Consider the following 25,220-nt stretch of genomic DNA (forward strand, 5'->3'; position numbering starts at 1 on the left):
AGTTCCTGCCTTTAAAATTCAGTTCTTTAAAAAAAATTTTGATGAACTTTACAAGGAATAGACTGAAAGATATATTGTAATCTTGGGAAAATATTCATTTTGATTCAATAAACTATACCTAATAATGTTATCGATAAATCTTTCCATCAATTTAAATCATTTTTAATTTTATGAAATAAAGGTAAATAATTCATATAAATGGTTAAAATTTTTATCAACTTTAATACCTAGATATTTAATTTGATCTGACCATTTAAATCGAACTATACTTACAAGAAGTATAGACAGCCTCAAACAATGGCATAATTTCATTTTTTTCCCCAATTAATTTTATAACCAGATATTTCTCCTTTTTGTTCCAATCTATCATAAGAACCTCAAAGATTCTTTTAGTTCAGTTAAATATATCAAAACATCATCTGCAAATAAATTAATTTAAAATTCATCAGATTTCACTTTACTACCTTTGATATTATTATCTTGTCTTATTAGCTGAGCCAAAGGTTCAATAGCCAATGCAAACAATGCTGGTGACATAGGACAACCCTGTCCAGTAGATCTCTCCAATATAAATGTTGATGATATCTATCCATTCATCACTACTTTAGCCATAGAATTTTTATATATTGTCTTAATCCAACTAATAAATATTGGTCCAATTTTAAATTTTTACAATACATTAAATAAAAATCTGCATTCTACCCTATCAAATGTATTTTCAGCATCTATTGATAAGACCATTGGTAAGTTGGATTCCTCCTGTAAAATATATATCACACTAATTTACTTCATATTATTATCTGCAGAATAATGACTTTTAATAAATCCATCTTGATCTATATAAATCAAAGATGGCAAATACCTTGCCAATCTATTAGCTAGAACCTTTGTTACAATTTTAAAATCAACATTTAACAAAGATATAGGTCTATAAGAACTTGCTTTCAAAGCGTCTCTATCTTTCTTAAGAATAACTGTAATAATTGCTTGAGAAAAAGAATCTGGTAAAGAATGAGTTTCCATAACTTGTTTTAGAACCTCAATCAATAAAGGTATTAATAAATCTTGAAATTTCTTTCAAAATTCAGCTGTAAACCCATCTTCACCTGGAGAGTTTCCATTAGCCATTGATTTAAGTGCTTTTCTAATTTCCTTTTTCACATACCACCTTAAGCAATCCTTTACTGATCACAGAGCACTTATGGCATAGGGAATACTTAAAGTGGTATGTGTGTGGAAAAAAGGTTGAGAACCACTGTTCTAGAGACTTTTTAACCCTTCATCACAAGAAAAAGGATTCTAACTATGTTTTATTTACCAACTATCGGAAATGGGTCCATTTATTTGCTGTTACTTCAGAACTGCTTTTGCCGTGCAGTTGCAGTCATGTTATAAATGTTATTGGAATAGTAATCCAGACACCTTGACTCATCCAGATGAACATTTAGATTCTACCATTGTACCTCAGTCATTTTAAATTTAATTAGTTGCAGAGTAAAAAATCTAGTAAAAGTAATGGTGTCCAAGGAATTAAGTCATTTTAAAATAAATCTCAACCTAGTGCATAAATGTGTCAAAGAGGTAAATCTGCCTTCCTGACCTAGTCTAGGCTATATTTGTCTCCAGAAGCATTATGTTAAATTTAATTCTTGGAAACCTCTTATTATCAAAACCATTGTGCACTGCGTTGTATTCAAGGAAATAGCTCAACACCACCTTACCAAAAGCAATTGTGACCATGTCCTACAAATTAACAAAAAAACCTACATTTTGGTACCTTTTCTTTAATATTAGTTTTTATTTGGTTGATGAACCTAACCATTTTTATGAATCATAAAAGATTTCGATGAGATATATTGAGCCTTCTGTTTCTCTCACTGATGCAACTCAACCCACTGAGCTCCTCCAGCAGATCCTGTTTAATAACCAATTGTAAGTTTGATTCAGTGGAGTGAGCTATTAGATTTGACTTTCAAGATTGTTTTATCTTCTGGTTGCTTGTACAAATGGCTGTTTTTGTCTGTGAGCTTGGGAAATGAGTGCAAGCTAGTTATTTGCTTTCGGACAAGGGGAAGCTCATAATTCATGCCAGTCCTTGTGCTTTATAGCATTTTCAAATTAATCCGTGCTGATTTTTCTCTTTAACAGTTCAAAACATTCTATTTTAAGACTTTTTTTAGAAGGGGGTTTAGAAGTGAGCAAGATTAAAGGGTTAACGTGCTCTTAGTTACTTCTTGTGTTTTATATATAGAAATAATCTTTTGTAAAATAGTTAAATGCATTTGGTAAAACCAGAATAGAATGATTTATTGGAACTATTCCATTGTTAGTAAATTGTGGTGATAATGAGATTTAGTTTTTTTCAAAAATGTTTAAATTTGTTATGTTAAAGAAAATTTCTATATATGAAATGCCAAGATGCAGGAAAGTAAATTATTCTGCCAAAAGTGATAGCTGATAAAAGATCAAACTGTTGATAAAAGACCCAAAGAATGTCTTTGTTGTGGGCTTCCCTTTTGCTTTGTGCATTAAATTCAATGCGTCTTATGATCTTTAATTTTATACACATGGTAAATATCATAGGTAATATAAGAAAAGCTGGTACAGCTTTCTAAACTTAAAAAATAAATAGGAAGGTCTTGTATTACAAACCTCGATCTTTGTTGATGATTAGAATGATTTACTTTTATCGTTGGTTTATTTTTGCCTTTAAACAATTTTATGAAATGTGACATACTAGGCGACTATTCACCCTTCAACCGCTTGAGGAAGATACTGTACACAGGATTTTGAACAACTTTCCTGCTAAAGAAGTTAGTTGATCATGTAATTTGGAAGTGTTCCACCTTGACATTACAGACTTACCAATTGTTCTGAGATTTGTTTTGCAATACCTGTATTGACAAACAACTAAACCATTTCCTTGATAACAATAAAACTATAAAATTGGTTAACACACAAAAGGCAACTTCATGGATTTGCTTGTTACTCTGGACTTTTGACTCAGATGATTAACTCATAATCATGATTTACAAGGTCCTGAAAGGTTTACTGATTTATACTCCACACCAATCAAACAACTAAACAGGAGAAAATCTCTCAAGAGAGTTAAACTTAAAAATAGCAGTAATTTAAGATGTGGAAATGGCAAAATACTTACAGAAAATTATAATTTAGATTGCAGGATAATTGTCTCAAAAGTTAGAAGCTCTTTTAAAACTCGTATGAACATTTTGTGCAATTAGTATTACATTTTTTTTAATGCTTACAATTAATTTTCTTGGCCTGTGGAAAGGAGTGTGGAAAAATATGTTAACTTTTCTTATTTTATCACAATAAATTATTCTTGAATAATTAGGAAGGAATGATTTCCTGAATAAAAATAGTTATTTTTGGATGATGTTCCATCCTATTCTGGAATGGTAAGTTGATATGCTTATCTTAGTACAGAAATCTCAAAGTATAATGTTAATTTTCTTGAATTATCAATAAATCTTGTTTTGGTATTTTCATGCATTGAAAAATGCTTGAGGAGTGTGAAAGTACTTCCTGCTATCATTCTCCACATTTACTATTTATGTTTGCGAAGATATTCCTAATTCTTTTATTTACTATTTTTTCATATAAACTCAAATTTCAACAATCAATACAATCTTTTTCAATATTCATAGAATGTTCAGAGTTTGTGTTTTGTTCCCCCCCCCCCACCGTTGCCCCCAAACACATAGCCATACCAATTATACAAATACAAGTAAGAAATTTTAAAAAAAAAGATAAACAAAACAAAAATAAAACAAACTAATAAAGGGCAAAAAATGAAACATGCACATCTCCTGTGCCATGTTCCAGTTCCTTAACTCTAATCCATTCCCTATTAAGACAGGTTTTTATTATATCCATACTTCATGAGGAGGGGGAGCTAGTCAATAAACATACCCATGTGTTTCAGATATAACTGCCACAAGCTAATGAACAAGTCATGTTTCCCCCTTAGATTGTAAGTGATTGTCTCCAAGGGAATGCAATTCTGCATTTCCATATTCCACAGTGTGGTATTTAATTGGGAGTTGGGCTTCCATGTAACCGTTATACACTTCAAAGGCAACCTTTATAAACTGAATTTGATATTTGGACAGTCTAAAACTCACATTTCCAATATCTCCAAAAAAGTACAACTCCAGATCTTGTGGAAAATCCACTTCTGTCCTCAGTTCTTCCCAGAAGGGTCTCACTTTTGCACGTAGCCAGGTGGAGTGAACAAAGGTTCCAATTTCCACACCACACCTAAAGCACGCTTCTGAGATGTCAGGCTTTGATTTATGTAATTTTTGTGGTGTGAGGTACAGCTGGTGCAAAAAGTTATATTGCACCAACCTGTATCTGGCATTTATGACCCCAGTCATATTGCTCAGACACAGGTCTTGCCACCACTCTTCATTGATTGTTGTGCCCAAGTCCGACTTCCATCTCTCCCTTGACCTGTGTAAGCCTGGCTTTGGGACCTCACTTTGGAATATTTAATACATTCAGAAATAAATTTACACATATTCCTTTTTGTCGAATTAGAATCTCCATATTACTAGGCCTTGACAAGGTCAAAGATCCCCACCTTTCATTCAATACATTGATTTATTTTTTTTTGCCATATCCAAAGAATATGCTGAAGAATATGGGTTGTCTAGAAATTAATTTGATGTCCCATTAGTATATAAATTCTCCTGCCATTTTTTCACCAATTGCAGCTAGTCCAATTTGTGCCCAGGAGGGGGGAGCCCCCCCTCCTCAAAGAGTGAGGTGATCAACCTTGCCTAGGCTGCCCAATAATATTTTTTTAAAGCTGGTAATTTTAAACCCCTAAATTGTGATCCCATGTCCACTTTTCCATGGAGATTCTAGCCACCTTACCATTCCACAGGAACCTTTTGACACAGTCGGCAAGCGTCTTAAAGAAAACCCTTGGCAATGAAATGGGTAATGACTGAAAAAAATACTGGAGTCTTGGCATCATCTTCATTCTGACACAGTGAACTCTGCCTACCAGTGTAATGGGTAGAGTCCTCCATCTATCAAAGTCCTCCTCAATCTTCTGGAGTGAAGGGAGATAATTAAGTTTGTATAGGTTTTGTAAATCTTTATCTATTTTTACTCACAAATACTTGATGCCTTCCTGTGGCCATTTGAATTCCCCCCCACCCCCACCCTGGTTTATATTGGCTATAATCTCCATTTGTCAAAGGTATAATTTCACTTTTATCCAGATTTACCTGATACCCAAGGCCTTCCTATAATCTTCCAGTGTGGTCTTCAGCCTGGTCAATGACCCCTCAGGATTTGTCAAATACACTAACCTGCCATCAGCAAACAAATTGATTTTGTTTTCCACCTGGCCCACCATGAACCCCTTTATGTTTGGATCCCACCGAATGGCTTCCGCCAGTGGCTCAATTGCCAGTACGAACAGCACTGGAGATAATGGACAACTCTGCCTACTTGATCTATTCAATAGAAACACTGGAGACATCTGCACATTTGTAATAATTTTTGCTTGGGGAGTTTATGGTATAGTGTCTTCACGCAATTAATAAGTGTTTGACCCAATCTAAATTTCTCCAATACCTTGAACAAAAAGTCCCACTCCAGTGTGTCGAAGGCCTTCTCTGCATCTAGAGATACAACCACTCCCGGATCTACCCCTGACTCTGCCAGATGCATCATATTAAGCCCTCAAGCTATATTATTTGCTGACTGCCTCCTTTCTAACATGATCTGGATTTGCTAATTTAGCAGATATTTTGCCAACCTGTTAGCCAATGCTTTTGCAATGATTTTATAATCTGTATTTAATAATGAGATGGGTCTATACAAGCAGGGTTCAATGGATCCCTACCTACCTTTTTTTAAAGTATCACCATGATTGTTGTTGAGAAAGACTCCGGGAGGGTATGCGTCTCTAACGCCTGATCCACCACCTTCATGAAAATGAGTATTAGCAGATCTTTAAACTCTTCATAAAATTCAATGTGGAAACCATCCCCTCTCAGTGATTTTCCAGATTGTAAAGAACTCAGGGGACTCTGTAATTTCCTCTTTAGAGAAAGGGGCATTCAGCCCCTCTTGCTCTTCCTGATCAAAATTTGATGTCCATTGGAAGCAAGAAATCATCTATTTTGTTGGGATCACCCCTTAATTCTGATTTATAAAATTCCTTATAAAACCTTCCTAATGTATCATTTATATATTTTGGTTTTGATGACATCTTGCCTTCCCTTGTCTGAATCACATTAATTGTTCTCAAGGCCTCTTCCACCCTCACCTGCCAGGACAAAGCTTTGTGGGCCTTCTCCCCCAGCTCATAATATTTTATATGTTTGTAATGTGTTTGAGCTTTTTGTTCACCAAATTCCTGTATTTTTCTTCTGTACCTACTCTTTGGTAATCCTTTTCCAACTGAGCTATCTCCTATTCTAGGGTGCTAACCTCCTTCATGTATCCTTTTTTAATGCTTTTGGTATATCCAATGATCTGACCCCTTAAATAAGCCTTTAATGTGTCCCTAAACAGTTCTCATTGACCGCTCCCAGCCCGGGGCTCGGCTGCCAACGGTCGGGCTGTGCGGGCTGCCGGGGTTTGCCTCCCGACGGTGGCCTGTGTCCGGTGCTCGGGCAGCGGTGCGGGCAGGCCCGGTCTCGGCTGGCTGTCTCTCCCCGCGATGCGGCCGTTACCTCAGGCAGACTCAGGCAGGACCTCGGGCCTCCCGGGCGGCAGCGGGTCCTTGGACCTCCGGCGGCGGCAGCAGTAGGACCTCAGGCCCCCCGGGCGGCAGCAGGACCTCGGGCTTCCGGCGGCGGCAGCAATAGGACCTCAGGCTCCCCCGGGCGGCAGCAGGACCTCGGGTATCTGAAAGACATTATTATTACTTACAATTTTTCAAGCCTCCATTGCTTGTAGGTAGTGGGAGTCCAGTCACAAGGGACACCAAACAAAGCAGGTAAGTGAAAGTGAGATCGACGAAACTTGGCCAGAGATTTGAAGTAGTGTATTTCTGAGTTTAATACACACCTCAAAAAACGTTAGTCTAAACACTAACAACTGTGAACTCCATTCCAGAGATCTCTCCAGTCTTAAAGAATTTTCTACTAGAACTTTTCTTTCTGATCCTCAACCAATGCTGCATCCCCTTTACTCGGCCGCGGCAGGAGTAAACGCACGCAGGCCGATTCCAGGGCGCACCACTCCATAACTGGGGATAGTGGTCGTAGATCTCCAGAAATGGTTCGACCTAAAAGGGGAGGCAGGCCTCTTCAGCCCGGTTAAACAAACTGCATAGGAGAAGGTCACTCCAATATAAAACCTACGACCCAAGGACCTCGCTGCCACGTCCCAGCTTGCTTGGCCACGACACACGAACCATGGGTGTAAAGGGTGGGGCCAGTACTGCGCACACTGCACTCCACCTAAAACCTCCTTTGCGCAGGCCCGAGTACAGGTTCACGTCCTCCCCCTCAAAAGATGCACACAAACTCAAGCTAGCATGTTGGAACATCAGAACCAGAACGTCGGTCTGCCCTCATCACACATGAACTCCTCAGACTCGACATCGACATAGCCGGACTCAGCGAAGTCCGCCTTGCAGTTGTCGGCAGCCTCCAAGAACACGGCGTGGGTTACACACTCTACTGGTCTGGCAAGCCTCAGGCTGAACGACACCTATCTGGTGTTGGCTTCATGGTCAAGAACTCCATTGCCTCCAAACTCGAAAACCTCCCGACAGGCCACTCTGACCGGATCATGTCCATGCGACTCCCCCTTCAAAACAAGTGATGCATCACCCTCATCAGTGTCTATGTTCCAACTCTTCAGGCGGAACCAGCAGAAAAGGACAAGTTCTACACTGACCTGCGCAACCTCATCCAACGCACCCCTACAGCCGACAAGGTTGTCATCCTTGGCGACTTCAACGCTCGCGTCGGCAAAGACTCAGAAACCTGGCCAGGAATCCTTGGCAAGCATGGTGTCGGCAAGTGCAATGACAACGGGCGCCTCCTGTTGGAGCTCTGCACAGAACAGCGGCTTGTCATTACTAACACCCTTTTCCAGCAGAGAGACAGCTGGCACCTCCTGGACTACGTTCTGGTGCGAGGAAGAGACAAACGAGATGTGCTCCACACTAGGTTTATGCCCAGCGCGGAATGCCACATTGACTACCGGCTTGTTTGCTGCAAGCTCAACCTTCACTTCAAACCAAAGAAGTTCAAGAACAGTGGAGCCCCCAGAAAGAGGTTCAATGTTGGAAACTTCCAGGCAAACCTCCAAGCAAAGCTCGAGGATGCAAACTGCCTCATGGACACGTCTCCTGACACCCTCTGGAATCAGCTGAAAACGGCCATACTGCAATCCACTGAAGAGGTACTGGGCTTCTCTTCCAGGAAAAACAAAGACTGGTTTGTCCTGGCCAGAGAAAAAAACGAGCCTTCCGTCTCGCATGCAGCCACCTCAGCGCAAACTCCGGGAGATCCAAAATGAGTGGTGGACTAGCCTCGCCAAACGAACCCAGCTTAGCGCCAACATTGGCGACTTCAGGGGTTTTTATGAGATACTAAAGGCGGTGTAAGGCCCCTCACCCCAAGTCCAAAGCCCTCTGCGCAGCTCAGATGGCGAAGTCCTCCTCAGCGACAAGATCTCCATCCTCCATCGATGATCAGAACACTTCCAATCCCTTTTCAGTGCCAACCGCTCAGTCCAAGAATCCGCCCTGCTCCAGCTCCCTCAACAACCCTTGAGGCTAGAGCTGGATGAGGTCCTTACCCGGGAAGAGACATATAAGGCAATTGAACAACTGAAAAGTGGCAAAGCAGCAGTTATGGATGGAATCCCCCCAGATGTCTGGAAGGCTGGCGGCAAAGCTCTGCATACCAAACTGCATGAGTTTTTCATGCTCTGCTGGGACCAAGGAAAGCTGCCTCAGGACCTTCGTGATGCCATCATCATCACCCTGTACAAAAATAAAGGCGAGAAATCAGACTGCTCAAACTACAGGGGAATCACGCTGCTCTCCATTGCAGGCAAAATCTTTGCTAGGATTCTCCTTAATGGACTAATACCTAGTGTCGCCGAAAACGTCCTCCCAGAATCACAGTGTGGCTTTCGCGCAAACAAAGGAACTACTGACATGGTCTTTGCCCTCTGACAGCTCCAAGAAAAGTGCAGAGAACAAAACAAAGGACTCTACATCACCTTTGTTGATCTCACCAAAGCCTTTGACACCGTGAGCAGGAAAGGGCTTTGGCAAATACTAGAGTGCCTCAGATGCCCCCCCCCCCCCCAAGTTCCTCAACATGGTTATCCAACTGCACGAAAACCAACAAGGTCGGGTCAGATACAGCAATGAGTTCTCCGAACCCTTCTCCATTGACAACAGCATGAAACAAGGCTGTGTCCACGCACCAACGCTCTTTACTATCTTCTTCAGCATGATGCTGAAACAAGCCAATAAAGACCTCAACAATGAAGACGGTGTTTACATCCGGTACCGCACGGATGGCAGTCTCTTCAATCTGAGGCGCCTGCAAGCTCACACCAAGACACAAGAGCAACTTATCCGTGAACTACCCTTTGCAGACGATGCTGCTTTAGTTGCCCATTCAGAGCCAGCTCTCCAGCGCATGACATCCTGTTTTGTGGAAACTGCCAAAATGTTTGGCCTGGAAGTCAGCCTGAAGAAAACTGAGGTCCTCCATCAGACAGCTTCCCAGCATGACCACCAGCCCCCCCACATCTCCATCAGGCACACAGAACTCAAAACGGTCACCCAGTTTATCTACCTCGGCTGCACCATTTCATCTGATGCAAGGATCGACAAAGAGATAGACAACAGACTCGCCAAGGCAAATAGTGCCTTTGGAAGACTACACAAAAGAGTCTGGAAAAACAACCACCGAAGAAACACACAAAGATCAGCGTGTACAGAGCCGTTGTTATACCCACGCTCCTGTTCGGCTCCAAATCATGGGTCCTCTACCGACATCACCTACGGCTCCTAGAACGCTTCCATCAGCGCTTTCTCCGCTCCATCCTCAACATTCATTGGAATGACTTCATCACCAACATTGAAGTACTCGAGCTGGCAGAGTCCGCATGCATCGAATCCAAGCTGCTGAAGACCCAACTGCGCTGGGTGGGTCACGTCTCCAGAATGGAGGACCATCGCCTTCCCAAGATCGTGTTATATGGCGAGCTCTCCACTGGCCACCGAGACAGAGGTGCACCAAAGAAGAGGTACAAGGACTGCTTAAAGAAATCTCTTGGTGCCTGCCACATTGTCCACCGCCAGTGGGCTGATATCGCCTCCAACCGTGCATCTTGGCGCCTCACAGTTCGGTGGTCAGGAACCTCCTTTGAAGAAGACCGCAGAGCCCACCTCACTGACAAAAGACAAAGAAGGAAAAACCCAACACCCAACCCCAACCAACCAATTTTCCCTTACAACCGCTGCAACCGTGTCTGCCTGTCCCACATCGGACTTGTCAGTCACCAACGAGCCTGCAGCAGACGTGGACATACCCCTCCATAAATCTTCGTCCGCGAAGCCAAGCCAAAGAAGAATGTGTCCCATATTAGAAAATTGTCTTCAGTAGAGGAGCAGTTCGACTCACAGAACAATTCTATCTAGGCCCTGACAGAGGTACAAAATTCAGGTTTTCCGAATGGCAGCATATTCAGGTGCCATCTATACATTGAGGCCTGCTTATCTGGCATTATTATGGATAAAGTCAATGGAGAATGGACCGACAGTAGCCGCGCCAAATACTTGGCTTCCACTATCCTACCATCCCATTGGGCTGATGCCAAAAATAAATCAATTCTCGTGTAGGAGTTGTATTGTTTTGAGTAAAAAGAGTATTTCCTTTCTCTTGGGTTCAGCCTTCTCCAGATATCTGTGAGATTCAATTCTTTCATAAAGGCCAGGGTAGACTTGGCTGCCCTGGCCTTTGTCACTTTCTTTGCCGACTTTTCTACGAGCAGGACCAGATAAAAATTAAAATTCCCCCTAATCAAGACCTCTCATTCCCTTCAGTTATTTTGAAGAATATATCTCATATGGACTTTTCTTCATCAAAATTCATCGCGTATATATTCACAAGTGTCCAGGATTCCGAGTATATTTGGCAGTGCATCATTACGAATCTCCCTGCCGAGTCTGCAAGTACATCCTTGGCCACCACTGGAACATTCTTCCTTATCAAAATGGCTTCTCCCCTGGAATTGAAGGAAGACATTGCCACCTGATTCACCCACCCCTTCTTTAATTTTAAATCCTCTTGTTCTGTCAGGTAGGTCTCCCACAAAAATTCTATATTCGCCTGCATATTTTTTTAGGTGAGCCAAGACTTTTTCTTAATCGTCCCATTTACATTAAAGCTTACTAATTTAATTGACTTGTCCATTATGTTCGGACCACCACTCCATTATATCCATCCCTGTTTTCTTTTCCCCCTGGTACTTGACCTCGGTCCTTATTTTCTTCCCTAGATCTTTGGCACAGGCGATCGTGTTTCAAACAAAAACTAAATTAACAGAACTAAAACCATTATTCCAAAACCAAACAAAACAAGCTTCCCAGGAAAAAAAACCTTTTTCCTCCACCCCCCCCCCCCAACAATTTACCCGTACTCCCCCTGGCACCAACAACCAAACTATTAGTGCCAATCTCCCCCTATTTTGAAGAATACCCAACACTCCCATCTTCCACTTTTGCTTCCATCCCCTTTTAGCTCCCCGTATCTCTTCTTTATTTAACACACATAATCCACTTCAAACATCAACACTATATCAAAAAATAAAGCCCGCACATTGTCCCCACACTTTCCATATTTACAATCCAATCTTTTCCCAGATCCCTCTTTCCCCTTTTATCTTCAGTCTCATAGCAGTGGCAAGGTTCTTACAGAGTCCATTGCTTCTTAAAAAACCTTTTTTCCCCTCCTGCCCTTACAATCTTCAGCATTGCCAGGCGAAGGAGGGAAAATTCAATTCCTTTTTGTTTCAGATTATTTTTTTACCAAATCAAACACCCTCCTGTGCTTCACAATGCCTCTCTTAAGTCTGGATAGAATAGGACCTTCCCTGCCCCCCTTTCCGTATTCCACCAGACCCCCCCCCCCCCTTATTTTTGCCTCTATCGCCGCTGCCCTCAAAATCCTCTCTTTATCCTGATAGCACAGGAGTCTGACCAGGATAAGGTGTGGCCGTTGATGTGGCCCTGGGCGTGGCGCGAGAGACCGGTGGACCCACTTTATTTCCAAATTATCTCCTACTTTATCCCTACCCAGTATCTCCGGTATCCATTTTTGTCAGAACTCCACCTCGTCTCTCCCCTCCTTACCCTCCTTCTCGCCCACAATCTTACTATTGTATTCTTCCTATTAATATTTTCTAACATATCTATTCTTTCCCACATCTTTATTCTATCTCCCTTTCCCACACGAGTATTTAATTCCCCTCTAACCTTTCCTCTACCCTTTCAATTCTTTCCTCTGTTTCCATTACCTTTTCTGTTAGGCTGTCTAATCTTTCCTTAATTGCCACTTGCGCCACCACCATTGTCTTCAAGGTCTTTAATTTGCCCAGTTGCCTCTAATATCTCCTTGGCAAAGGACATCAAACCCTCCACTTCTTTTATCAGTCTTCTATCACCCTGCACTGTCTTTCTTTCATCTCTTCATTCTTTTCCTTCCTTATCTTCCTCCTCTTCCAGCTCACTCTCCGACTCCAGGCCGCCCCGCCACACATCTTTCCCCCCACTCTCCCTCTGGCCACGTTGCCCTTGGAGTCTATCAGGCCCGATGCTTCGGATGCCCCAGACCCGACCTCCTCTCACCTGCTCGTTGGAGTAATCTTACCATGTAAGGGTTCACTTTCCCTGGCTCCCCTCTTCCCAGTTCATGAGCTCCTTTTCTCTATTGCCGCCGATGTCTGACTCCCTAGGTCCTGGTTTCCCTCTGCCGCTGCCGTCCCAACCTCAGCCTGATTCTGCCGTCCTCGCGCCTCTTTCTCCACTGTTGATGATGTCTGACTTCCCAGGCCCCGCACCTCCCAGTTTCCTTCCACTGCTATCGTTGTGACCTAGTTTCGCCACCACTTGCACCCCCGCTGCTATCGTTGCTACCTAGTTTCCTCCCACCCCCGCCTCCCCACGCCTCCACTTCTCTTGCTGCTGCTGGCGTCAAAAGTTTCTCCCTCTCCCTCTCTGCCCAGGTCTCCCTATCTTGAGCCTACGAGCTCCCAGTCGTTGCTGCCGCCACCACTACTGCTGCATCCATATCCATGGCCATTTTCTCCATTGCGCTGCCGACACACCTGCACCCAACAGTGTATCTGACTTCATGGCTGGCATCCTCTCAGCCTCCCGCAGGTGCCTTCTCTCACCTCCTCCCATGGGCTATCCTCCCATTGGGGTTTTGGTGTTAGCGTTGTAGCTGACACAGTCTTCGGGCTCTGGTAAGGCCCCTCTTCAGCTTCACCCTCTCTGCCACGAGATAAGCTTTTGTCACCATCTTCTCTTGATATTTTTGCTTTTATCCCCATTCTTTTATCTCTTTACAATTCTATAAACTATCCTGTCTGTTTTTAGTGGGTTCCTACAGGGGATTTCTACCACTTAACCTTTTTTTAAAAAATATTTTTACGGGGACCTCCAACCTCGCTACGCCTCTACTGCCACCAATTTGTCCTCATCGGTATTCCTCATTCTTGGCCAAGTGCAATTACATAAGTGAAAAATTACCTTTAATCTTTCTGTTACAAGATGTAATTAAAATTGCCTTTGACTTTTTTATTTTATGGGAAGATGGCATCACTAGCATTTATGACCCATTACAAGAAATTTCACTTCCTTTGATAATTATTGTGCATCAGTACACTTTGTTGCAGTATTTGGCAAGGCCGATTTAGAGATTAGTTAATGTCAACTTCCAGTGAATTTGGAATTAAATAAGGATGTCAAATTTTCTTGCATAAAAGAAATCAATCAACCAGATGGATTTGATGACTGTCCAGTAGGGCATAACCATGAAGAATATTAAATTTTGTAATCCAGATTTGAGTAAGGAATTGATTTAAAATTCCCCAGTTCCTGTTCAGGGATTTGAACTTGTTAATCCAAGTAAAGTTTAGTTCTGGTTATCAGATCACTGATGCAGTAACATAATGATTAAGCAACCATTCCATGTGTGAGAGTAGCAAAGAACTGAGCATCTATCTCAGAAAGGCAGTATGGTTGGCACAGGAGTTAGCACAATGCCTTTTGCAGTGCCAGCTGTAAATCTTAGTGATAGGACTTTCTCAGTCAACATGGGTAAATTTTAATCCTCAACTGCTACCCTTTCCTGTGGGGTCCCACAAGGGTCTATTCTGGGCCCAATTCTCTTCTCCTTTTTCATGCTTCCCCTTGGCCATATCATCCAAAAACATGGAACCTCCTTCCTCTCCTACACTGATGATACTCAGCTCTATCTCCCCTAAAGCCAAACAATCAAGCATAGATAACTAACCTCAACGACCGTCTGGAGGACATAAAGTGCTGGATGACTGCTAAACAAAAGCAAATCTGAGATCATCCTATTTCCCCTCCAATTTCCCCCTCCCCCCCAAAAAAAAGTACAGTATCTCCAATATTCTTGGTAACTTATCCACCTTCATCAAGCCACATGTCAAATTCCTGTGATAGTTGATTCCACCTTCAGGTTTGACAAACAAGTCAATGCAGTAGTTAAAAGCTAGTTTTTTCCAGCTCCGCACTTTTGCTAAAATCAAATCATTCCTGTCACTGAAAGATCTCAAGAAAGTTATCCACACCATCACTATCTCTCATTTAGACTACTCTAATTCTCTATACACAGGAATTAGTCAGTCGTCATTATCTCATCTGTAACTGGTGCAGAATGTTGACAGGAGCCAAGAAGAGGGACCATATCACCCCTACTCTGGCGTCCCTTCATTGGCTGCCATTGCAGCTCAGAATAGATTTTAAAGTTCTCCAGTTTGTTTACAAAGCCATTAATGGACGATTCCCCCCCCCCCCCCCCCCAACTTACGTCACTGATCTCCTAATGCCCTACTGCACTTCAAGACCCTCAGATCGGCCAAATCGCAAACTCAGGGGAGATCGCGCCTTCACTTTTGCAGCCCCCAAACTGTGGAACAACATTCCTCCCTCCATTAAATCAGCTCCTTCCTTTAACTTTTATATTTAGGTTGAAGTTGTATTTTCATTCGCAAACATTTTGAGGTGATTGTTGATTATTACTATGTTGTATGTACATTTCTGAACCTCAATTGCCCGTTTTATACTGCACTGTAAATACCTGCTTAAAATGTCATTTATGATCTATACAGCACTTTGGTCAACGTGAGTTGTCTTAAATGTGCTATATAAATAAACTAAACTAAATCAGTGATCGGGACTGGACCGGAGTTCAAATCCCACACTGTTTATAAAGAGTTTGTACGTTCTCCTCTTGTCTGCATGGGTTTTCTCTGGGGGCTCCATTTTTCTCAAAAAAATAAGTACAGGGTGTAGGTTAGTGGGTTGTAAATTGGGCGGCACAGACTAGTAGGCTGAAATGACCTATTACCGTGCTTTGTCTAAATTTTAAAAAAAGCTCAATGCATTCTGTGTTTGCTTCGAGCAGAAGCCCAGCAGGCCATTGGCACATACCTCCAACCTTGTGCACACCTTCAGGCACAGTCTTCGAATTGGCCTTTTGGATAGTGAACCTGCAGAAAATGACTGGCCCAAATAGAGTCCTCCTTACAGTATGTGTCCTCCATACTGTGTAGAATAGCTGGTGGGAGTATTCGCAGACATTTTCAACCTCTCTCTCCTACAGGCTGAAGCATCCACCTGCTTCAGGGAGGTTACTATGTTGTATGTCAAATTCCTGTGATAGTTGATTCCACCTTCAGGTTTGACAAACAAGTCAATACAGTAGTTAAAAGCTAGCTTTTTGCAGCTCCGCACTTTTGCTAAAATCAAATCATTCCTGTCACTGAAAGACCTCAAGAAAGTTATCCACACCATCACTATCTCCCATTTAGACTACTCTAATTCTCTATACACAGGAATTAGTCGTCATTATCTCATCTGTAACTGGTGCAGAATGTTGCAGCCAGGCTCCTGACGCCCCAACAATATTGGAGGTTTTTTAAACTTCCAGCCCACAAGCCCGTGCTGTCCAATTAACTAACTAACTAACCCCATATGGAGAGTATATACAAACTCCTTGCTTACAGCACTGGATTCAAACACGGGATGCTGGCTCTGTAATAGAGTTGCACTCACCCCACCATTGAAAGCCTGTAGATTAGATCCATGGAAACAAAATATTTTGGTTATCTGTTCACTAAATTAACAAATATTTTCTAATGATCCCATAGTAATGATGCAATATGCTATGCAAAGGAGATTGGAAAGTCCAAAGGTGTCCTTGCATCTTTGGACTAAAGAGGTGTTTTCTGGTGAGTGTTTGATTGTCATTATATTCCCCAAGTTGTGATATGAAGATGATCAAATGTTAAGTACGAGAAGGCTGGACATTAATTCCTAGGTTTTCTTCATATAATGCCACATAATCTGTGGTATCCGTGGTCGATAGCGGAGATCAGGCTGCACTAAAATTACTACCTTTATTTTTATTCTTGATTCCTCAGAGTGGCACTTGAACCTTTAATTAAGATAGGGTGCTATCAAACTTTGCCATGACTGAATAATAATTTGATTGGTTATTGTTAGATTATCTTGCTCACAATTAATGATCTTAATTTTCATATCTATGCAATATTCTTTGAAGTTAAAAAATTGTATCTGGATTTAACACAATTCAATTTTTAAATTAGGGCCTTCTTCATCCATATGAGGATTTTGTACGTCTTGTGTATATGTAAAGAATAATTCCATCTTATTCCAGGTCTAAAAGAAACAACAGAAGCAATTGTAAAGAAAAAAATAGAGGATCAAAACCGATTGACACCTTGGGAGCAATACTTGGAGAAAAGAAAGGAGAAGAAGCGTGAGAAGAGAAAGGAAAAGAAAATTCAAGAGGTAATTGATTATTTGTAACTTTTGAAATTGCATTTAACCCACATTGAGCATCATACATTTCTTTTGACTAGCAAGTTGCTGGTCCTTCGAGAGTTCTGTTCATAAGAAAACTGCATTCTGATAGCTTCCACGATAAACATTATTTACAATTCTGTGATTAATACCAAATAAACATCTTTTTGAAAGTTGGAAAAGAACTCTGATGACAAAAGAACCGGTGATGTAAGTGAACTATTTAGGCTTCTTTTGTAAAGTAAATTCTGCAATACTGAATAGTAGTTGTGTGATTCCTACTTCTAATCGTAATTGCTGGTTGAATATTTCTGTTAACTTGATGATGTAGATCATAATTTCTAGTGAAATTGTGCAATAGCACTCAAAAAAGTTAGAAACAAAATTCAAATCATGTAGTTTAATCTTTGAATTAATCGTGCTTTACTTCTTTATATTTTGGTGCTTTGTTTTGCCATTCTCAAAATTTTTGTAGATATTTGATGGTGGAGATGGGAAGCATATTTGCAAGTGGACATACAGGTTGTCCACATGAATGGGATTAAATGACCTTTTGTAAAATTATTAATTCCTTTCAAAATTCCAGCCTGATGGGAGTCATACTACAAACTTTAACTATAACATTAGAAGAATATAAACCATCATATCAGATTCCTCTTGAAGTTGTAAAGTGAGAAATCCCCGTGATTCAAGCTAAATTGCACCGGTGGTTTACATTTCATGGATGTTAACAGTCAAGAGCTGGCAGTCTTAAATTAATACTTGAAACATTTGAAGATAGTATTGCAAAGGGAGGGGATGTCATTGCCAACCTGATTTCAAAGGTTTCAATTTGCACAGTTCTGAGAATACAGCTTGGCAATTGTGGCAAATCTTATCCATGGTATGGGATTGGAATTTAAAAAAAAAAATCTTGCAGATGTGTGTTTGAAACAGGCCTCTTATGAAAGGTGCTGAAAGAATTTAGTTCTTAAAAGATCAAAGCACACAGTAAGCATCATATGCAGTCCAGATGCTTTGGATAATTTTATTAAGACAATTGCCATAATAAGTAACCAAGAAAAATTGATTAGCTTCCTTTACATATTACTTTAACACTATTAAACAGTAGCACTCCTTTGAAAGTAGAGAACAATTTCTAATAATTACTTGTTTTCCCTTTGAGAATTCCACCACTGATGACTGTTACTGTACATCTTATTTTCTATTTTACTAAATGCATTTTGATGTCCATATTCCCACCTCTTGCACAAATTGTATAACGAGTCAAAATTATACACATAGAGTTTCTATTCCACGATCTTTAACTTGTACAGAAATTAATAACACTAATGATCATATTTCTTAAATTTGCAACATAGAATACTCTGCACAAACCTCCTTTAATTATATTTTCCCAATCAGCCCTTGTATATTTCCATAAGCTGCTTTTATACATGGATTCATCCTCTCTTGAATGTAATCCTATTATCTTTGATCATTTTATGTTAGCTTCTTCTCAATGCAAACAAGCTTTCTCGGTTCATTCCACATATGCCAAATGTTTCTCTGCATGAACCCTTTATATTTAATTATATCCTCTTGTCTTTCTTCGCAAAGAGTCCAGACATATCAAAAATTCCTGATGCTGGGTCCTTTGCTTAATTTTATTTTATTTTTATAATACAGCATAGTCGAAGGCTGCTTTGGTCCATGAAATCCATACCACCCATTGACACCCAATTAATCCACCAACCCCATACGTTTTTGAAGAATGAGAGAAAACTGGAGCACCCTCGAGAAACCCACACAGGCCATGGGGAGAATGTACAAACTCCTTACAGACAGCACCAGATTCTAATCCTGATCGCTGGCATATAATAGCTTTGCGCCCTCAAGTTCCTGTAAATTTGTTTTGTGGTTCCCTCCATGTCTTTTTGTCATGTAAAAATCAGAATTGTGTTTGGCACTCGTGATCTCACTGAAGTTCTACATCAAGTTTAACATCTACTTCCCATTTTATTTTTATTCCTACAGAAATTATTCCCCAATCCAGTGCTTGCATACTTCATGGCTATGTTAACTACTGCTATTACTCTGGTTATTTGTGGATCTGTGTCTCCTAAATCACTTTGTTCCTCGACTTTCCTTGCTTGAAGAGGAACAAGTTGTCCCTTTATTCTTTCCACCAAAACAAACCACTTTACACTACTCTTGGTAAACAAGAAATCTGTAGATGTTAGGGTCTAGTGGAGCACCCTGAAGTGCTGGAGAAACTCATCCAGGTTACGCAGTATCCATAGAAAGAATGGAAAAATTCTAAAAGAAGGGCTCAGGTTGGAAATGTTGACTGCCTTTTACTTTGGATGGGTGTTTGACCTGCTGAGTTTTTTTTTCCCGCACTTTAATGTACTTCACACTGACCTGTGCTGAATTCCAGAAGCCACACTCATTTCATCTATTATTAACCAAATGTTCTTCAAACCTATCAAGTCTTCCTCTTTTTAATGCCTATACTTCCTCCACAAATTTAGTACATTATCTCAAGATTTTGAAAATACATGCTAGAATTTTTATCCCAAATTATTGGTGTACAAGACAAACTTTAGGTTTGATTACTACAAACTTCCTAAATTTGTCTCTGTGAAAAACTCCCTTTAAATTCTACTATCTTCTGTTCTGTTGCTTTGTTTTACTTCCTCCCCCTTTGAGAAGAATTTGCATGGGACTTTTATCATAAGTCTTCTGAACTTCTAGATTATATTAATATAATCTAAAACAGATTTTGTTTTTCCTCTTATATTTAATAACTGAAAATACACCAGCCTATAATTTCATTCTATTCAAAGCTCCAAATATCATTGAGTGATTTTCTGTGTTAAAGATGCTAAACAAATGCAACTCATAATTTGTCTCTTTGTGGTCACATCCCAAGCAGGAGGAGTAAAATATGACACAGAAGGGATTTTGCTGCTCAGTGAGGCACAATCATTCAAAATTTAAAGCACGAAAGAAGGAAATTTATTTTTTTAAGGTTAAATATTAAAGTCAAGTTGGAAAACTTGGTAGAGAAGTGAAATAAGTCATAATGATTTACATTTCCTCGTCAGAATGCTACAAATTATTTATTTTCCCACTGTTAATGGCCCCCCCCTTGCCCCCCCCCCCCCCATCCAAACCTACAGATCTCAAACAGCACTGATAAAGTTCACTACCATCTGCTGAACCATTTTACTTCATGTTTCACCTGGTTTTTTTTTCCTTTGTGATCAAAACACTTGGTGTTTGGATTGTGTTATCTGGCTGTCATATTGGTATTGGTTAACTTGCTGAATGATGAAAGCAGGATGGCAATGCTCCTACTATAGAAACATTAATTGGTTAATGGCCCTCATGATGTGCATGTTCAGTACATCGAGTGAACTGTTGGAGTTTCAAAGATGTTGACGCACTTTCTTCGCAGCATGTCTTTTATTAAAGTCAGAAGCTTTGTGCTGATTTTTCACTGATCTTAAACAGAACTGCCCATTGAGCACTAGTAACTTGGTTCTATATTGTTACTGCACATTTATGCAGCTTAATATTCGTGGTCCTAAAGCCGGTTAGCCTAGTGGTACAATACTGTTACAGTGCCAGGAACTAGGATTCAAATCATTCTGTAAGGAGTTTGTACATTCTCCCTGAGTCTGAGTGGGTTACCTCCAGTACTGCTGTTTCCTCCCGTCCTTCAAAAACGTACCACTGGTGTTGGTCATTTGAGTGTAATTGGGTGGCACGGGCTTGTGGGCCGAAAGAGCCTGTTACCATGCTGCATGACTGCATTTAAAAGACTATTGTCAGTGTTGACTTGAGGTTGGATGAAAAGGACAGATCAAATATTCTCAAAATAGCGTCGAATACACAACATTTATAGGAACTTGATTCAAATTTGCCACTTTACTGCCCGTGGTTTATAACTAAATGGGTCTCAGATATTTGATACCCAATATGAATTGAGAGATACTACATAGCTTGTTAATGGTGAGGTTTTGTGCTTTTATGTTAATTATTTTAGTTTTGATGGTTTTCTCTAGTTCAGTGTTTATTTTTTCTGAGCATTCATTCGGAGATATTCTGTACTTTTTATTGCTCTCTAATTTGAAATTTTATGAGTCCACAAAGTGAAAGTGTCAACCATGCTTTAGTATATAAATCTCACCAGCCATGCAGGGCTCCCACACATCCCCGATTTTAAAATTTGATAGAAATTACATTTTATAATTAAATTAGGTTCTGCATGTTCTTGCATGCCTCCGTGATCACAATTCAAAAGGTCAAAAGAAATGGTCGCTTGACAGCTGAGCTGCCAAATAGAATCCAGATGGAGAGATCAGCCTTTCAGTTAACGCACTTTTAATTATAAAGACTAATATTGCAGTAGTCGATTAAACAACAATATTAAAAATAACAATATACACATCAGTTTCTTCCATGTAGAAACTACTAATCATCTGTTATATCACTTAAATAATATCTTGCAATTGATAATCCAATATATTCTTTAATCCTGAGATAAATACAGATTTTTATTTGCATTCATGCACACTGATGTGTGTGCACAAAATATGTATTAATTTACAGTATGTGTTTTCTGCCTTCATTTGTCACCTTACAAATGAAATAGAGTGGTTCTGTTTCTTTAAAAACAAGAATGTAATAACTATCATCAAGAAGAGGCCATTTGACTCCTTATGTCTGTTTCTTCATTCCAGGTCTTATTTTGCCTCAGTGACATTTTCCTGCCCTAACTCCATCCTCCTTACTTTGCCTAATATCTAAACAAAATCTTACAATCCGGAGGGGTCATTTTCTGCATCTAGTGCTCCCAATGTGGCCTCCTCTACATTGGTAAGACTGGACGTAGACTTGTTTGGGAGGTGGAGGGGAATGGTTCACATAGTTGAACACCTTCACTTTGTCCTCTGCAACAGCCATGACATATCTAGCAAATTGAGACTCTATGCAAATTAGGTCACCTTATATTTTATCTTGCTATGTTAGATCTGGTCCTGTGTAATGAGACAGGTAAAAGTAATAACCTTGTAGTTGGATCTTCTTGGAATCACCCTATATTTGAATTTATCTTGCAAATAGAGGTGACAACAACTTGATCTAAAACCAATGTATGATGCCTAGATAACAGATAAAGGAGGAGTTGGCTAGTGTAGGCTGGGAACCCAGGTGATATGGTGGACAGTTGTTGAACAGTGGAAGACTGTCACAGAGATTTTTCACAGTGCTCAGGAAAAGTATATTCCAATTGGAAGCAATGAGTGTAAGGGTGGGCAGAGCAAGCCTTGGATAATGATGGAAATAAAGGAAGGCATCAAATGAAAAGCTCATGCATACAAAATTCCCAAGATTATTGGGAAACTGAAGATTGGCAAAACTTTGAAAGGCAGAAAAAACATGCAACAAGTGATAAAGAAAGGGAAAGTAGATTATGAAAGTAAACGGGCACAAAATTTAGAAACAGATGGTAAAAGTTTTTATAATTACTGTATATTTTGGCATACAAGTCATCCTGCAGGTGGGTCAATCCCCTTTTTTAACCTCATTTTAATGGTTTTATATCCAGAATATAAGTCGACCCCCACTTTTCGGGCTGTCTGGGCCTCCCACGAACGGCCCAGAATTTTTTAAAGCACGCCAATTGCAAGTAACAAAGCTGTAAATTAAGTAAGTAAAAAAAGTAAGGATGTAGGTGAAAGGCAGGTAACTATAGGCCAGTTAGCTTAACATCCGTAAATGGTTGAAGCTATCATTAAGGTTGAATAGCAAGACATTTGGATAGAAATTGTTCCATGAGGCAGACACAGCATGAATTCAGGAAAGGCGGGTCATGTTTAACAATTTTATTGGTGACCTCTGAGGAGTTACGAATGCACTGCACAAGGGAAAACAGGTAGATGCTATATGGTTGGATTTGCATAAAGTCATTTAATAAGGTATAGTAGTGGTGCTATAGATAGACTACAACTCTCAGAATTCTAGTGAACCAGTACGGCTGTCATAACCTCACGAGATGGTGCGTGTGGTTCAGTGTTTTAAAAGAATATGTGTGTGACTCAAGTAAACTAGTTTGGATTTACCTGCAACTGTATGTGTCGTTATTTTGCATTCATCAGCCACCACTGCGTTTTCAGTGGCTACAATATCACATAAAAGACATCCATGTGATAAAGATGCTCAAGAGTTGTTGATAGAAGATTGGTGAAACCAATCGGGATAACGGATGCTTCCCTAGTTGGTAATCAGTAGTGACCATTTGCCACAGGGGTTGATGCTGGTTCAGCATCTGTTCGCTGTACACATTAATGATTTGGAAGAGAGGATGGTGTATCAGAGTTTGCTGATAATACTAAATTGAGTGGAAAAGCAAATTACGCAGAAAATGCATAGAGTCTGGAGGGGGATAGTGATAGCCAAGTGTTTGGAAAATGAGTAACAATGTTGGTAAATGTGAGGTCATCCACTTGAAGGAAAAATATAAAATCAAATTATTATTTAAATAGTGAAAGTTTCCAGTGTTCTGTTGTGCAGAGGGATTTGCGAGTGCTAATGCACGAATCACAAAAGATTGGTTGGCAGATGCAACAGGTAAGCAAGAAGGCTAATGGAATGTTGGTATTCATTCCAGAGGGATTGAAATTAAGAGCAGGGAGTTGCTGTTGAAACTGTACAGGGTACTGGTGAGGCAGCACCTGGTACTATGTGCAGTTCTGGTCTCCTTAACTAACTTTGAAGGTGGCGCAGATGAGATTCACCAGGTTGATTCCAGAGATGAGGGGTTAGCTGATGATTCATCTGGGACTAAACTCACTGGAATTCAGGCTGAAGAGGGGAAGGTTACTGGCCCCCATCCTACTAACATTTTATAAAAGCACAATTGAGAGTGTCTTGTCTGGCTGCATCATTGTGTAATATGGTAGCTGCAAAGCATCAGGCCAGATGCAGAGGATCATTAAAACAGCTGAGAGGATCACCGGGGTCTTCCTTTCTCTACTAATGGCATTGATTGGGAGCATTGTCTAAATGGGGCTCAGGGTATTATAGAAGACTGTTTCCATCCAGTGCACAGTATCTTGTATTTACTACCATCAAGATGGAGGCATAGGAGCATCAAAATCAGGACTGATGGCTGTGAGATTAATGAACAGTATCCTGTAATTGTGTAAATCATCCAAAATATTTGATTATTGGTGTGATTGTTATGTACTGTGAATTATATGTATGGTCTGGAGGTGTACAGTTTCGTCAGGTTGTATATGTACAATTAAACAATAATAAACTTGAAGTGGAATGATAAAGATTGTTAAAGGGTATAAAGTTATGATAGAGGCGGGAAAGTTGTTTCCAATGGTAAGTAGTCTTGAACACGTGACATATATGGTTTTTAGTCTGCAGGCATGTAATGGCACAATCAAGGAATTTTGCCGCAACACGGGCAGTCTAATTCCTGCACCACAATTTATCCTGCAGGACCCCTACAACTTTTTGGAGGAAGCTAGTAGTGTAAATTGTACTGGAAAAATTAGTTGACAGTTATCCACTCTACTGCACATCCAGCCATCGGAATTCTTGCATTTAGGTACTTGCAGTCTAAAAAGGGGCCTAGCGCTATTGACCACACGGACAGTAATTATGTTAAATGTCTCCACAATTTTCCCATATTGCAATCTAAAAACCATCATAGTCTCAAGATGCAGGGGAATAGAGTTAGAATGGATATAGAGAGGAGTGAATCTGTGGATTTCTCTGTCCAAGGAAGCATTAGAGGATGTCTCATTAAATATATTTAAGTCACAGTTGGATAGACTGCATAGTTGGGGATTAAAAGGAACAGGCAGGTCCACAGCTCTATCAGTTATAATCTTATTGAGGCTCAATGAGCCAGATGGCTGACCCCTGCTCCTATTTCTTGTGTTCTTGAATGCTTTCTAGTATAAACATAAAGCATCACTCTCCTCTTCATCAAAGTCCATTTTCTACTCAATGTTTAGCACAATGTGCCAAACCATAAAAAATTGAAAACTGTTGAGTTATAATTGTTAACTTCCGCACTTTTTTGTTGCATTTTTCTGGAAACATT

The 25,220-nt window shown here is 40.3% G+C and overlaps 1 protein-coding gene across 3 annotated transcripts in view; it reads left to right on the top strand.

Moving 5' to 3' along the window:
* The window catches only part of esf1 (ESF1, nucleolar pre-rRNA processing protein, homolog (S. cerevisiae)), a 95,242-nt gene that overhangs the window by 51,157 nt on the left and 18,865 nt on the right, over positions 1 to 25,220 (top strand). For all 3 annotated transcript variants that reach the window (XM_069931806.1, XM_069931808.1, XM_069931807.1), the window contains exon 10: positions 16,965 to 17,098. In XM_069931806.1, the coding sequence (XP_069787907.1) occupies positions 16,965 to 17,098 (134 nt within the window). The remainder of the gene's footprint in view (positions 1 to 16,964; positions 17,099 to 25,220) is intronic.

This window comes from Narcine bancroftii, chromosome 4 (genome assembly GCF_036971445.1).
Source record: "Narcine bancroftii isolate sNarBan1 chromosome 4, sNarBan1.hap1, whole genome shotgun sequence".
Taxonomy (NCBI): Eukaryota; Metazoa; Chordata; class Chondrichthyes; order Torpediniformes; family Narcinidae; genus Narcine; species Narcine bancroftii.